At 46.8% G+C, this 16,787-nt stretch overlaps 1 protein-coding gene and 1 long non-coding RNA gene across 6 annotated transcripts in view; one reads left to right on the forward strand and one right to left on the reverse strand.

The window, feature by feature from the left end:
• LOC119454166 (sodium-dependent glucose transporter 1A) overlaps window positions 1–16,787 on the reverse strand; it is a 34,320-nt gene that overhangs the window by 10,059 nt on the left and 7,474 nt on the right. For 4 of the 5 annotated variants that reach the window (XM_049668167.1, XM_037715504.2, XM_037715499.2 and 1 more), the window contains one exon: window positions 14,811–16,684. The exons of the other annotated variant lie outside the window; for it this stretch is intronic. In XM_049668167.1, coding sequence (XP_049524124.1) covers window positions 15,660–16,684 — 1,025 coding nt within the window. In that variant the 3' untranslated portion in view covers window positions 14,811–15,659. Of the gene's footprint in view, window positions 1–14,810; window positions 16,685–16,787 lie in introns of those variants that run through there. 5 annotated transcript variants of the gene reach the window in all.
• LOC125945848 (uncharacterized) overlaps window positions 1–16,787 on the forward strand; it is a 40,690-nt gene that overhangs the window by 9,212 nt on the left and 14,691 nt on the right. Inside the window, exon 2 of the long non-coding RNA XR_007467159.1 lies at window positions 16,328–16,475. This is a non-coding gene — a long non-coding RNA (uncharacterized LOC125945848). The remainder of the gene's footprint in view (window positions 1–16,327; window positions 16,476–16,787) is intronic.

Below are 16,787 nucleotides of genomic sequence, written 5' to 3' on the forward strand. Positions count from 1 at the left end.
CACTTTGGTTTCCTTCAGCAAGCACACGGCAACCGCTGTCAACAAATGGGTGGGGATACCAGCCATTCTGAGGCGTTCAGTATGTTAGTCAAAGCTCTACTGCATTTGGTGATGGAAAAGCTTTCGCAGGGCCATATATGTGTAGCAAGTTTTCGTAATCGCCCGTGTCACAGTCTTCTAGTGCGCAGGCACAATTGGAAATACAGGCTTGCCAGCATGCGATTCGTACGCCCAAAAAGCGTGGCCTGGGCACAACGCAAAACTAAATTCAAGAATCTAACGCCCATTTTCTCTCAAGAACATCAGAAGTCAGAACAAGCGGTGAAGGACAGTTGCAGAAAATGCCTGATATTTTAGTCCTCCAAGCATGAAAAGACGAGCCATCAATTTCAAACAGGGCTAGAAAACTTTTGACATACCACAAGACCTTTGCAAACATTAACATTTCTAGGCGTTCTTAGATGGGTCGGTGGAGAACCACTAAGAACGGGGTCTATGCATGAGCCTATGGAAACACCTTGCCGTTGCAAATAAATGTCGTCATCCCAAGTTGCAAAGTTCGACGTCAGGTACATGTCAAGCAGTTTCATAAAGTCGTCAACAGAAGGCTCTGCAGCATTCTAGTAAGCGACAACGCCGAATCTGTCACGGCAGTCGCGGATGCAGACAAGAAGTTAGTTCATTGCGTCGCAATTAATAATTGCCACACAATGCTTTCTGCTCGTCGCAAATGCTTTCGCCTAGCTCTGTTTTATAAAATATACTTCCATAATTCATATCTGCGCGATAATCTTATTTCATCCCCAACGTACATATCTCCTCGCGTTGATCATCATCACAAAGTTGGAGTTTTGCAGTGTCGCACCAAAGCTTGTCATGAGTCTTTTCTTTCCAGGACGTGGAAAGAATGAAACCACCTTCCCGGTACGTTGATTGCTATTGAAGATCACTCACAATTTCGTACAGCCATAATCGACACCATTGCTTCGGGCATCTCATGTCTATGACTACGTCACTTACTGCCTTCTGTCATGAGTAAGACGCCGGCGGCGCCATAAAAGAATACAAAGACGATGTGAGCGGAGCGTTCTGAACAGCGCGAGCGCGCGAGGCGCGTGTCCCGAGGCGTGATCGAGGGATGAACGGCGTTGTCTGAGCATTATCGACGTGGTTCCGGGCCAGGAAGGTCGCATCGCCAGCTCCGCACTGGCGACGGGAGACTTGGGGGTCTGGCCAAGTCCGTGACGTTGGCCGTCCACGGTGTGGCCGTCGACCTCGGCAAGTTCGGGCGAGGCTCCTGGACGAGCTGCAGCTTCTCACGGCAGGACCAGGCACCCCAGAGAGGCTCCCCCTTCTACGGCAGACCGGCACGTGCGATGATCCCCGGAACGCCACGTCGGCACTCGGGAAAGAAGCTGGACGGAAGCGGCGGCCAAGCACGTCGCTAGGCCTAACCCGTCACCTCCCCAGGCCACGTCAGCAACAGCGACCGGGTCAAACAGGCTCCGAAGATGAGCGGGTGAACGTACCAACTGCAAGGCAGCCACGACTATGCGACAGTCGGCGAAAGGCAACGACTTCAAGAAAGGCCCAACGAGATTCTCGCCGGGAGAATACGAGCGACGAGGGCGAACTGAGTAAGGACGATACATTCTCGCAGTACGCCAGAGTTGCCAGACGTTCGCGTGGGAAACGCCCAGAATTAGTGTAGGCGTAGTTAAGGACATGTTTCGTGTGTATTTTAGTGTGTTCATTAGGTTGTACATTTGTTGGCATTTATTTATTCATTGTCTTTTAGTTCAGTGTGTAGCTTGATTTTCGGTTTGAGGCTTTTTGGTTTTGAGTTCGCGTGTAAATAAAATCTGCTTGCTGTGTCGCCATGCGTCTTCCCTATCCATCTCTCATAACACCCGCACGCCCCCGAGATCAGTGACAACAAAACACATCACACCTTCTTTGTTTTCCTTGTCTTATAAATTTTTTACCCCACTCCCATCTGTAATACCTTGTGGTCTTGAGGGTATAATAAATGAAATGAAATGAAATGAAATAAATTTTAATGCCATACGAAGAGGCCATGCAAACAATCTTCTGGTTGTATTTCAGAAAGGTAATAACCTCACCCGAACTCTTCACAAGGAAAGGATCGTCAACAGACTGACTTTTCAACAGAATCAAACGTCACTGGGCTCAGCTGACACGAGGAATTGTTGAAGCCTTGTAAATGACTAGGGCAGACGACACATGTGCTAGCAAGCCTTCGATTGCTCTGTCAAACAAAGAGATTAATTTTCTCGTTTCTTGACCTTACTTGAATTGTGCGCATTATCTGTGCATATATATAGCAACGGTGTTTTACGGCCTTTTATCTTTATTTGTCCTTCTTTTGTCACTATAGGCTGCGCAAGTATATATTACACTGTTAAGATGGACAAAACTTTAGCAGTGAGTAAGCACTGTGTCTCTTGCTTCGTCCGGTCGATCTCTCCTCGCTCGCGCTTTTTTAAAATGCTAAGTACGAGAAAAAGCTATTTTTACCACGTTAGCCCACAAAGTCATCAAAGTATTGCTTCTTACTGCAATGAAGAAAAAAGATTCACCTACGTCAAGCAGTTAAGTCAACGGTACTGAGATAATAAGTGCGCTATTTTGTAGGAGCAGTAATTGTAATTAACCTCTTCACTTACTGTTATTTCCGAAGAAACAATATTTTGAAGTGACAAGTTGTCGAAATCAATTAAATGCCTAAACAGATAAATATAAAATCTGTAGCGAAAACATTACATTTTTTATCCTGTTGGTGTTAAGAATTACAAGCGAGATATTCACTTTCCCACCGTATAACGAACGTTTCAATAACAATGAACATAATGAAAACATTCTGCCACGAAAGTTTGCGTTTCGTCCTGTGTATTTCCGAAATTGACCACAAACTGATAATTATTTTTAATTTAATTTGAATTCTTCAATGATTATGCTATGCTTCTAGTGAATTTATGAGTGTCTGAACCTTTTGGAATTTGATACGTTATGCATAAATCACTGAGTATCTTGCTGTACAGCCGTATTTTTTTATACATTCTTTGTGTTATGCCTGTCGGAATTATTCTAGTGCTCACACCGTTTTCTGTCGTGGGAAATTGGGATTTACCATGTTACAATGTTATGGCGGACTATGTTGAACCATTCGTGATCTTTGTCCGATATCGAGCATTTCCTGTTCAACCAGTCTGCTGTTTCGTAAAATGTTCACACAACATGGCGAAGCTGAGAAACCGAACACGAAATGAAAACAAAAACAAAGGAGTCGACGGCACAACTGAACTTCTCCGATCGTTTCTACTGTCCGCTTTTTCATTTTGTGCTCATTTTTTAAACCTATGAACTCGTGCCAACTAATCCGACAGGTCATGTTACCAAGAATATAGCCTTTGCACTGAATCAGAGTAGTGTGACCACGAGAGCTAGGTTATTAATGTGTTAAATGGCAAGCAATGCGTGAAGATTATATATATATATATATATATATATATATATATATATATATATATATATATACTCTAGTACATTTTTTGCAGATACATCCTGTTTACGTAGCAACAAGGACGTTAATCTAGAAGCCTAAATATTGAATACAGGCGCCCAACGAGCTGAATAGTTTTCGGGAACAATTCTCCAAAACACAGTGCACCAAACAAGCGACCAGAGCTGGCGGTGAGAAGTCTGACCGAAGCGATGCAAATTTTGCGGAGCAAAAACTTATCGTTGATGTTACCTATATACCGGAGCAACATAAGAACGCACCTCCTACCATTCCCAGGTTTCTGAGGTTCAAGTTGCACGTACGTCCCAGATCGAGCCACAGCTTGTTGCGGGAAGGCATGTTAGCTGGACTTGTGGTCACTTGTTCGAGCAATATCTGCGACGGGCAGTCAGTGGCCGAAGTGAAGACGACCGTGCCTTTTGCAATCTTGCCTCCGCGATTGCGACAAAAGGTTTTATCTCACATCGCTCGGAAGAATAGAAATATAAGCGCTTTATTGGTTCTGTTCAAAGTTTGAGTGACGGGGTGCCTGTGGGTGAAAACAGCACTTTTGTACATGTGTGATATAAAACCGTTGGATGGCTGCTGCTTCACATGAAAGCTAAGCCAAAGGTTATTTATGTCGGAAAACTTGTGTAAAAAAAAAAGTTTTCTGTAAGGATACCGGCGCACTCAAAGGAAATCATGTATTTTACGGGAGCGTAAAGTACTTGAACACATTTCTGCATGTAACGAACGTAAAAGTAAAAATGAAAGCAAACATAAACCTTTCTGCGTAATCTCCCACTGTGCTACCGCCCCTAAACTGACGCAACCGAGGAAGAATACAAAAAGAAGACTTGTAAAATGTTACGTAGAAATACGTCAAACTGTCGTCAAACTACGAGCCAGGTTAAGGATATGCTTCTGCATATAACTAGCGAAAAGAAAGCGCGAAATATTCTTGCTACTCAGGTCACAGTATTCGCAATTTTCCCGTTCTTGAGCGGGCGCCGATGTGAAGCAAAGTTGGCGGCCGGATCCAGGACTCTTTCGGTGCTCAGCTTCAGCTCTATCACATCCTTTCTCTTGCGATGTGAAGTTGCGGTGCTGTGTTGAGGGCGAACATCTTGTGTGGGCCAAGCACCTTGTGGGTATTGGTGCAAAAGAAAGAAATCACGACGTAATGGAAGTCGTCGGCCTATGCTGGCATACACCTGCCGTAAAAGCTTTGCCGCTTACAGTCTTGGTGCTTTTCCGTGATGTTTCCATTGAAATCGGCGTCAGTGACGCTGAGTTTCACTGTATAGTGCAATGATAGGAGAAGTGCTTGCACGTCTCTGGTACGCTGGTGTACTGCTACCATTGAGATATACTTTAATTTAAAATCTCGCTTGACGCAGTAGGGCGTCAACCACTACGACTCACCGCCGTGAGTCGCTTGCTTTCAGTGCAGAAACCTAAACAAGTACTGCCTTAGACGAGCTCGCAATTTAGCGTGAGTGTGTGTGTGTAAATTATTGACTTCGATAACTTGTTACGAAGTGCAGGCGTACACGTGTACTAGAGAAAACGCTGGATGATCGCCTGCTAATAGGCGGGCTCTTCAAATTGAGACCAGCCACTTCGCTATGCCGGTAATTCTCGTCAGAGGCCGCGAGCGCTTAACGAAAAATTATGCGTGTTGCTGTGTGGCCGCCTGATATTCCATGTAACGCATGAACTTGATAAAGCTCCACGTGGCTAACGCTTGCATGTAACCTAATCTAATCGATACTGCTAGATAAGGCGTAATATTTCGGTATTGTTCTTCACAGCGAACTTAAAATATTCATTTACTTAGCACTTGCACCATTTAAACTCATAGCGTGTTTTGTTAGTAACGGGCTAGCCGAGCTACCTGATCTGAGCTGCACCGACAAGGAATTTGCCTGGACATCGAAAGAGAAGTCTGTACAAGAGACGTACAATCAGCGATGAAACTAGCAGCTAGGGCGTTGCTATGATACTACCGCATCTGCCAGTAGGCATGATTAGGACAGCATAAAGATGCTTCTGGATCAAACTGAACAGGCGCCGAAAAGGTGCCCGTTTCGTGTACCATCGGTTAGCAAATGAGCAAAGTTCGTTTTATTGCGATAGCCATTATATGGACACTCCAAAGCGGATTTCTGCCGTCGGCGTCACCGTTGCCGTGAGGCTCCGTATGACGTCAGCGGCGATGAAATCATCACCGCGCGCCGTATGCTGTAGGTGCGAGTGAAAGGGCGCGAGGCACGTGCGCTTTCACGGGGAGCGAACGCACGGCGGAGTGCAAACGCGCGTTCTGCGACGTGCTCCCTGAAGGGCTGCAGAATTAAGCGTATCTTTCCTCCTTTACAATCACCATATATAGAGAGGAAAGGCAACATCTTCCGTCGCGTGAAAGGCCGTGGGGGGACGGGAGGGAGGGAGAGGAGGCGACGTTTTGCTGTGGCACCAAATGCCTAATTATTTGGCGCTGAGCCGTGCTCCCTCAAGGGCTGCAGAAGATAGCGGCAACCTTTCCCTTTCCCTCACGAACCACTTATCTATCTGCCTAATTATATAAATACGTTGCGGGGTGAGAAGGTGGTAATGGCTTCCGACGCTGCTCGACGAGTGTCCCGTTCTGATATCGTCGAAAACCTCCGAGCCGCCCCCAGAGGCACCGGCAACAGTCACCAACGCCGCGCGCATTCGGTGCGAACGCGGGCAAAGCGCCGACGGCGTCGACTAGAGTTCTGCGCCTTGCTGGTGCTGCTACATGTCCAAGTTTATACAGCGGATAACCCTACTATCCTTACTCCGTATAGCTCTCTACTAATTTGCTATCGCAAATGATGCTTCGCCTTTCGGGTGAAAGTGCGACAAATTTTATAACTAAAACGCAAAACTGACGCAACAATTTTTCACAAAATGATTCCTCAGCGCTTACCTGCTCTTTGCGAGAACACGACCGTGTAATTACTAGGAGAACTAAAATGAGCCACCCGTGTTGAGTGGACTTCAGCCGAGGATCCGTAGCATACCACACTGCGTATGCAATCATGGTGCGTTTCAGGAAGTGCGTTATACAATCATGCAACCTTCTTAGGTAATCTAAGATTTGTTATCGCTGAAACCCGTTTCGCTGCTAAAATGCGCGCTAATGGCCGATCTAGGTAAATACTGAATACCGCAGCTCATTTCGTTAAATATCGCTACTCGTCTCAGTGCGGAAGCACGCCAAGCTAGCAACAACTGTTAGAAGAGCTATGAATTGGGCAAGTTAGTGTGCATTCATTTTTTACCTGTGCTAACTACTGTAGGACGCAACAAGGAGGAAACTAACACTGGATATGAAGCGATCCCCTGTGTCACTTCGTTTCCGCTTCACATGCAGTGTTCGTTTCGTCCCTGTTGCGTCGTACAGTATACTTAGCGCAAGAAGCAACGGATAGCGACAAATGTGTCGGCTCGTGATGGACACTGAAAGGCAAAATGGTTGCATATTTATAACAGGAGCAATGCAGGCAATGGCGCGGAGCAATATAATTAAGAACCTTAGCTGCACATCAATTTATTTAAAGCCCTTAGCCTTCACGAAAACAAAAGATATATCATGCAACTTCTCTCACTTGGCAAACAATATACTGTGAGACGTCGACCGATGCGATGCCTTTATTTCTGAGCAGTCGCCCGAGTCAGAGACGAAGCACCGCACGAGACAAAATATGATGATGAGTCGTATGTACAGATGACGACGACGATATGCACAAATAGCGCTCACACAAGATGATGAGTCGTTTGTACAGATGATGACGACGATATGCGCAAAATGCGCTCACATCTGATGGAAAATGCTGCTAACATACGACTATCGTCGCCGTTATAAGCTTGACCATTCACAGTTTCTGGGCCCATATATCTGCTTACTCTCCGCCTCCGTCGCTGGCATTTGGGAAACGATGGAATGGTACGTCATGACTCTTCCATCGTGTAGTAGTGCAGAGCGGTACGTAACAATACTATGGGTATTTCTTGTTGGAGCCTTGCTCTGTCGGCATTGAAAGAGAGCTTGACAAGCGCCGATATACGCAGCAGAAGTTAGGATTTCGGAATTCGTTCGCATGGATCCCGGAGAGCGTGCTTCGCGATGCGTTGGTGGTGCCGCGTGCGATTCTTGAAAATCGCGATATTTAATCTAGGCTCAAGAACCGAGAACCATATTATACAGATCGTTTCCGGCACTCGGTAGTGTAATTTGGGAAATTTTACCATGATTTATGACGTCGCAGGGTTCGGTTCGATCTATCTGCAGCCTTCGTTTCCGCTGTTTCTAAAATTTACTTGAGGTGCAAGCCTGAAATAAAAGTAACTTTTAGGGCAAGGCTCTCAAACGAGCAGCTGAAGAGAAGAAGAGAGTTTTTGATTTCTCGTATAAGTAACGGACACCTCATCATGTAATTTAACTCAAGGCTTGGAATTGTAGTATCTGCTACATGCAATTTTTGAAAACTTTGGTGCACTTAGGAAAAACACCCTTTATACGGGCTATATTTTTTTTCAAGGTCCGATCGGTCGCGAAATGAAAACCACAGAGAAAATCAAAACTGCCTTATTTGGAACATTTCCAGTTACTTCTCTACATAGTTGCCACTCCGATTGAGACATTAGTCGTAGCGCGGCTTCCTATACCCTCGTCATAGAAGGCAGCCGGTTGTGCTTTCAGCCAATTCTGTACGGTGTTTTGGCGCTCATTGTTTGAGTCAAACTCCTGCCCTCCTAGCCATCGTTTCATGTGAGCAAAGAGATGGTAATCCGAGGGAGCCAAGTCCGGGCTGTACGGTGGGTGATCAAACACTTCTCATCAAAAACGCTGCAGGAGTTTCTTCGTTGCAGCTGCAGCCGCGCATTGTCATGAAGAAAGACAATGCCTCATGACAACATCCCTCTTCGTTTGTTCGGAATTGCCTTTCGTGATGAGACTGCAGTGTTGGTCGTGCCACGTACCATGAATTCCACCAAGAGAACACCACTGCTGTCCCAGAACACAGTAGTCATACATTTTATGCTCGAGAAGGTTCGCTTGAACTTCTTCGCTTTCGGGGAATCAAAATGCATCCACCGTTTGAATTGCTCTTTTGTTTCTTCATTTTCGAAACGAACCCATGTTTCGTCCCCTGTGACGATTTTCTTCAAAAAATATTCTCCTGCATCATGGTAGCGCTGGAGAAACGTTAAGGCTATGTCCATTCGTCGTGTTTTGTGATGGTCGGTCAGCAAATTGAGAACCCACCTCGCACAGAGTTTGTGGTGCTGGACTATCTCACTCAAGATGGTATAGACAACTGACCGGGAAATTTCGGGAATTGAATCACTCAAAACAGAAATTGTGAACCGACTAAGGTGTCTGTTTGGGCATGTTGGTAAGACACGAAAGAACTTTATGCGCACAAGGCGAGGACAGAGAAGTGGCTAAGACACTCGAGCGCAGACTGTTGTAAGTCTGCGCTCGTGTGTCCTATAGCCTCTTCTCTGTCCTCGTTTTGGGCGCATAAAGTTCTTTCATGTGAACCGACGATTTTCTCTAATCGCCTGATCCGCTCGCTGAACAAAGTCATCGGTTGAGACTCGCTTCCTTCCCTGTTCGCCGGCATCATGAACGTTTGTTCGTCCTGCTTCAAAGTTCCTGCACCATTCCTGCACTTTTCTGTCACTCATGAAAGTTGTACCGTACACATTTCTCATTCGTCGATGAATTTCGGCAGCATTGCAACCCTCAGCATGCAGATATCGAATGACAGCACGCACCTCACACTTGTTTACGTGCTCACTACACGCTCAAAATTGAGAACTGCGACCTCACGCGATCGACGGGCATACTAGAGACTTAACGAATGAATTGTGGCGCAAGAAAACGAAGAAGGAAACGAAGTAGGAGACAGGAGTACTAGAGACATGGCGCAACACATCGGCGCACAGCGTCGTGGGATTTTCACTGCTAATTTAATTACGTGATTGATCGGACTTTGAAAAAAAATAACCCTCGTAATTTAATTATAGCATGTGCTCTAGCTTGCCTTCACTGTATCACGTGCTGTTTTACGAGAACGGACTTGCCACCTAGTGAACATGATTATGCAGAAGCGGTGCGTCACGCACCGTGAGGCCGCCGATAACTCGACGGAACTACACGCACATTACCATTGGTTTGTGAATACCACTGCAATGCAAGCAGTATGCGAGAGAAGTTAGCAGTTGTTCGATCATAGCTCAGTCAACTTAGCCGCGTCCCACGGGAGCGCTCGCGATACTATTTCCAGCGCTGACGCGCACATTGCTCCTAGTTTCCTCCGGAATGTTCGAACGCATAAAAACGAGAACACGGGAGTCTAATTCGTAGCGTTTTTATTGCGATAGCAATTATATGGACACTTCAACCGGATTTCTGCTGTCGGCGTCGCCGTCGCCGTGAGGTTCCGTATAAATTCCAAGGGCGATAAAATCGTCGCCACGCGCCATATGCACGAGTGAAAGCGCGCGGGGGACGCGCGCTATCACAGAGAGCGAACGCACGGCGGAAAGCAAACGCTACCGTCACGCGAAAGGCCGTGGGGGTATGGGAGGGAGGGAGGCGGGGCGACGCTGTGCTGCTTCACTAAACGCTTATCTTGCAACCGGGCGCAAGGGGAACTGGCCACTCAATCTCCCACGCGAAAGCAAGAAAGCGGGAAGGCAGCGCGGTAGGGAGGCAGGGGCAGCTTCTTCTCTGCCAACAACTTCTCGTCTGCACAAGTACTATGCACTTTGCCCGGCGGTGGCGGTCGCTCGCACCGTCTCTTATCTCCACACGCGTCTGACCTTTGTATGCGCTGTGCATTCGCCGCTCAATTTCCGTTGAAGCGATAGACCGCGCGAACCTTCGCCCGCTGCGGCGGCTGCGCTTTCTGCCAGCGTTTTGACAGTCGTTGTCTGCGGTCATTCAGTGTGATCTATTCGTGTTTGCTTGTGCGCGCTGACACCGCGCTTGTTAATTTAGTTAGTAAGCGAATGTGATCAAGTTTATGCAGCCGATAAAACTACTATCCTTATTCCGAATAGCTCTCTACTAATTTGCTATCGCAATTGATGCTTCGCTTTTCGGGCGAAACTGCGACATTTTTAATGCTAAAGCTTCGTGACCTCATTCCATGCACATTGCGATAGGTAAGTAGGTTTCTGTCTGACGTAGTTCTAAATTTTTTTAAATCCGGCAGAACCTATATCACGATGAACGTCAACGTACATGCGATTATCACTAAAGCAATGTATCGACATACCGCATTGCAACCGCCGAAATGCGTCATGCATCAGGTGCGCATGCAGCCGGTCTGCGCTCTCGCGCTTTCTTCCGGACACCAACGTACAGAAATATTCAGACAACATTGTCTGAGTATAAATGACGTGTGTTCGACGCCGCCCAGCGCCGGAGAAACTTTAATGATTTATTTTTATCGTGGAAGAGTGGCTCATACCAAGTGACAGATGTAGGCGTCAAAGACGTTCGTTTGAGGGTGACACACACCCATCGACACAGGCCTGGCGACGCAGGTATGCGCAAAACAGGTTTATTGAAAATCAACGCATATGTCACGTGGCACATACCTTGCGGAACATACCCAGTGACCCAAGTTGGTGTTAAAGAGGTTAATTGAAGAGCGGCACTAATGCAGTTGCACATAACCGGTGACCTAAATTGGCATCAACGAGGTTCATTTAAGTGTATCGCATACCTATAGTTCACATACGCAGTGATCCAATTAAGATAGGGTGAAATAGGTTTAATGAAGAGCGGCACATAAGCACTGGCACATACCCAGCAACACGTTAGGCTCATTGTCCAGAAATTGGCCTACAATAACTGGAGCTGTCATTGATCCCATGCTTTGGGTGACAGCAGGTAGAGACATCATCTTGTTGTTTAGATTGATGTGCGCGGACGTCCAGGATATTAAAGCGGCGTAGATCGGTCCTTGACCGAAACCAAGGAGAGCGCTGCTTAGCCAGAGCACAGTGGAGCTGCTAGAACCCAGTAGGGCGAGCATCACGGCCCTGGGTAGAAGAATTACGTGCGCTGAAACTAGCGCCCAGAAGGGGGCAACGTTGATTGTAACCAGACATGCGGTGAGGCGGCGAGCGGCGTATGAGAAGTACACGGATTCGGCACGAGAAGCCAACGATTTCGAGAAGTGGAACTGGCTCTTGACTGTAAACGAGGCCATTATCTTGGACGTGGTACACTCGAACGCGACGTAAGTACCTACGTAGAGGCGCATTATTGGCAGAACGATTCGGGTAAACCGGGCAGTGTGACGCGGTTCCTCAGCTGCCGCAGAGCTCTCACCATCAGGCGGGGATGGTTTGAAGTCCATATTGTCTATAATGTAAAGGATGACGGCAGAAACGGTTGTAATGAATAAAAGTGCACCGGCGATACCGAACGCGCAATACACGAGCGACTCGCCCGTGCCATTTTGAGTGGCGGAGCTATTGGCCAGTTCAATACCATGTCGACAGGCTGGTAAGCGATGTTGTTCTGGGTCAGGTATACGTTGTCGGTAGTGTTCGAGATGGTCGCATTGCCACCGTCGCTATTGGACAGGAACGGTCGCGCGATGAAAGGACCCACGAAGCCACCGATACCGAAGGCCAAGTGCAAGATTTGCAGTGCCGGGCTGCTGTTCTCTGTCCACATCCTGATGATCCAGATGTTCGCAGCACTCAAATGACACAACCATTTAGTCTCCTGGTATGTACACTAAGTCTCTCACAGTATAACTAGCGGTGTACGTGTTTGTACACCATGTAACACAATGACGGCAATGTTTTAGTTCTGACGAAAACGCTGCGATAATGCAGAAGTTACGTATGAGTGCCGTAGATGCGTATGCTATTAGAAGGAAGTACCTTCTCGAGGCTGCTAATTGAAAGTTGTTCAATACCGGCATATGATTTGCAATATAATTTCTTGAAAATGCTGCCCACTGAGTCATGCTGCATTAGGGTGAAGTTCGACACATTTCCGGATAGTAACGTCCAAAGTTACTCGACAGGCAAGTCTGGTTATTAGAGATGCTGCTGTTCCTGGCCCCGGTCTAAACTAGACCATTCACCTTAAATTAATCAGCATACACTTAAATATATTTGAGTGTTTTGGTATTCAGCCACCGTGGAGCCACGACTTCGTGCTCAATGGAACAACGCCACATCCCATCCACCGCTGCGGTTATCGCATACATTTAAAAAATAGTGTTAGCTTGCTCTCCCATCGTGCACAAACGTGGCGAATCGAAGTCGATTCGTTTGGCGTACAATGTACGGCGATGTCCAATTCGCTTCGTCATGAATCCTTTAACCTTTTCGCTCCTCAGATTGATGTAGCAGCGATATAACCTGTTTTTCTTCTCCTTCGTCTCCACTTATCACAAATTGTTCTATCGGCAAAACGACAGTGACCAGAAGACTGCAAATCCTAGCGTCTCTTGGAAGGAATACAGTCGGAATGCTGACAACGTGTTTCATAAGACACTGTGCTTGATGCACATGAGACGCCATTTGCTTGCTGCACATTGAACATCTGATTGCTGAATTGGCAACGGGTACTCCCAAACACAGAATGGTTGTACTGCTTGTATGCCTAATCAGAGGGAACGTACTTCAATGGGGAGCATATGACGACTGAGAAAACTGGAAAATAGATGAATGGTTACTCGCGCTAAAGAAGTTGCCAGTAAGCATTCAACTTAATTTCAGAGCATGCTTGTACGAAACCTGTGAGCTCGCCATCTTCAACCCACAGGCTTTTGATGCTCACCACTGGAAAACGCAGCTACGCTCAGCCCACACAGAAACATGGTAATGTGTGCCAGTGCTAGGATGCCGCTGAGTGGAATCATGGTCACCGCGGCGCAGGTCGCTGCCATTGCAAAGATCCAGACCAACTGCGTGCTGTACGTGTCGTGTAACTTGCCTCCTATTTTAACCAGTAAATAAAATCAAAACCGTGAAGCAACGAACGCTGTAGGATTAAACAATGAGTGAAGCAAGTATTGTAAGCTGGGTGAGGTAGGTAAACATTGTAAAATGGGCATATGTTTGCGTCTCATTTTTCACGGCGCAGTCGCGAAGCTTAAGATAAAGGGCTTAGGTGATTTTGGCATTTCCTGTATAATGCCTGTAACCATATAAAGACATTGCATTAAAACCAGTTATTAAAGCCAGTTAAAACATTAAAACCAGTTATTCATTAAAACCAGTTATTCCATGAGACAGGGAAGAAATTAAGGCTACACGTTTCTCATTAAAACGTGCTCGTACATAGTAGTACAACAGAGACAAAGCTTGCACGCGTCACACGCGTAAAAGTGTCGCAGGCGTCAAAGATCACACGTGTAAAGTTATGTAAACTCCCACAGCACTGAAATAAATTATTTTCTTAATTGGAAAAAAAGCATTCCAGCTGAATACTTGGTGAACAACAGTATGGACACGACGGTAAAATGCCGGATATATATTCGCATCCACAAACACGCACTCGCGCGTACACAAATAAAGAAGCAAACTATAGCATATGTCTTATTGACGAAGTAAACTTGAAGCGAGCATTCATTGTAAGTACAGTGCACAACGAAAGCGGCAAACATGAATCAAGACGAATAACCGGCAGGCTGCTGTTACACACATGCATTAGTAACAACTTGATGAGGGCTAGTTGGTTCATGTTGAGCGAAGGTATGAAGTAACAGCGCTTGTCCTGTGGCCTTCGTTCCTTTCTCGTCTTTGTTCATTACGCGCTGTTACTTCATACCTGCGCACACATGCATTGAGGCAGTCAGCTGAGGACATCCGTGTACTCAGTTGGCATGGCTGTGGAACAAGTATCTTGGCTACAGAAAAAAGCGCTTCTGTCTAACTGGCTCAACTTCTGGCATAAGCAGCCTGGCTATTCAGCATTCTGTAGAAAGACAATGGGGAGCTCCACATTCAGGTGCCTAAGCGTTGGAGCACCCTAGCACTTTAGTACGTCATTGGGTACGTACCGAAGTAGTAAAGTGTTATAGAATTGGGTCTCCAAACTCAAGTCACATGTGCTCGCAGTGCCTTCAACTGTGGTCAATGGTCATAGAGTTATGCATAGGGGGGGGGTGCTATTGAAAAGAACAATAATTCTGGTGTGTTACGTTCCGAAACTACGATGTGAATATGAGGCACGCCGTAGTGCGGGTCACTGGCATAATTTCGACCACCTGTGGTTCGTTACCGTGCACGGTACATGGGTGTTTTTGTATTTCGTCCATATTGAAAAGCGACCGCCATGACCGGAATGTGACCGCCGCGACCAAAGCGCCACGGCAACGCCGCTACACCAAAGCGGGTGTAGAGGTGTTTGCATTTTCGGAAATATAAAGTTAGCTATAAAATGAGAAATAAAGAGGCTTCTCCAAAAATATAGGTAATTTACATGCCAAATGTCCCTGTTGACACGGACTATTATTTGGTTTGTACACATATAACACGAGGACACGAAGGAAATACGGAGGGAGCAAGCTGACAACTGTCACCGAGAGGGGCACAACGTCTGCCTACTCTTTCAGAAGGAGGGAATAGAGAGAATGAAAACATGAGGAAAGAAAAGAGGAAATAGATAAATGACGTAGACACAGACAGAACAAAACAAAAGACAAATAATGTCTACAAAACGGGAGGCCAAGTCAGTGTCCTTCAGAAAAGTTAGCAGGGCCTGGTCACGTCGGGAAGCGCACCCCCTTGGAAATAGGCAATCGTTAAGGGTCGCATATTGCAGTCCAATAAATCCATATTCCTTAATTAGCAATGCGGAATGCGGGTCACTCTAAAACGAGATGCTCAAGTGTCTCACAGGAGCCACAAAACGTACACGACGGACTGTCCACATGCCCTTGTCGGTATAGGCGTTCGCGCACCAACACAGACTCAACCCTTAACTTATATAGCAGTGCTCTAGCACGACGGGGCAAGCCTCAGGGCAAGCACCAACTCGTGGTGCACTTTAGGTAGCCGTATGATAACACATGTTGAGGCAAACCTCGAAGGTTTATTGAAACCTGTCGTTATGCTAGTTGTCAGTTTCGTTGACTAGCAGTTCTTTGTCATCGCTTCGGTGTCGCGCTCTTCTTACGTAGAGATACATAGAAATGAAAATAACCGCACACAACGCAACAGTCGTAAGACACACATAAAGGAACACGTTAGGGTCCTTGTCCAGAAACTGCCCTACAATAACCGGCGCTGACATTGATCCGATGCATTCGGTGACAGCAGCTAGAGACATCATCTTGTTGTTTAGATTGATGTGCCCGGACGTCCAGGATATTAAAGCAGCGTAGATCGGTCCTTGTCCGACACCAAAGAGAGCGCTGCTGACCCAGAGCACCATGGAGTTGCTGGAACCCAATAGCGCGAGCGTCACGGCCGTGGGTAGAAGAATTACGTGCGCTGAAACTAGCATCCAGAAGGCGGAAACTTTGATTGTAATCAGACTTGCGGTGAGGCGGCTAGCGGCGAAGGAGAAGAAGAACACAGATTCCACGCGAGAAGACAACGACTTCGAGAAGTGGAGCTGGCTCTTTACTGCAAATGAGGCCACCATCTGGGACGTGGTACACTCGAGTGCGACGTAAATGCCTATGTAGACGCACATTGTTGCCACAATGATTCGGGTAAAGCGGGCAGAGTTAGGTGGTTCCTCAGCAGCCGTAGAGCTCTCACCTTCAGGTGTGGAAGGTTTGAAGTCCGCATTGTCTATAATGTAAAGCACGATCATAGAAACAGTCAGAATCAAATAAAATGCTCCGACGATGCCGAATGCATAGTAAACGCTCGACTCGCCCGTGCCATTTTGAGCGGTGGAGCTATTGGCCAGATCTACCAAGTTGACAGGCGAGAAAGCGATGTTGCTGTGGGTCAGGTATACGTTGTCGGTAGTGTTCGGTGCGGTCGCATTGCCGCCGTCGCTATTCGACAGGAATGGTCGCGCGATGAATGGACCCACGAAGCCACCGATACCGAAGGCCAAGTGGTAGAGTTGCAGCGCCGGGCTGCTTTTCTCTGTCCACATCCTGATGATCCAGACGTTCGCACCTGCACTCAAAGGACACAACAATTTCACGTCCCGGTATCTACATCAAGTTCATTGCATTGTATTTAGCGGCCTACATGTTAGCACACCATCAAATAGAATGGT

The sequence above is a fragment of the Dermacentor silvarum genome, chromosome 5 (assembly GCF_013339745.2).
Source record: "Dermacentor silvarum isolate Dsil-2018 chromosome 5, BIME_Dsil_1.4, whole genome shotgun sequence".
Classification (NCBI taxonomy): domain Eukaryota; kingdom Metazoa; phylum Arthropoda; class Arachnida; order Ixodida; family Ixodidae; genus Dermacentor; species Dermacentor silvarum.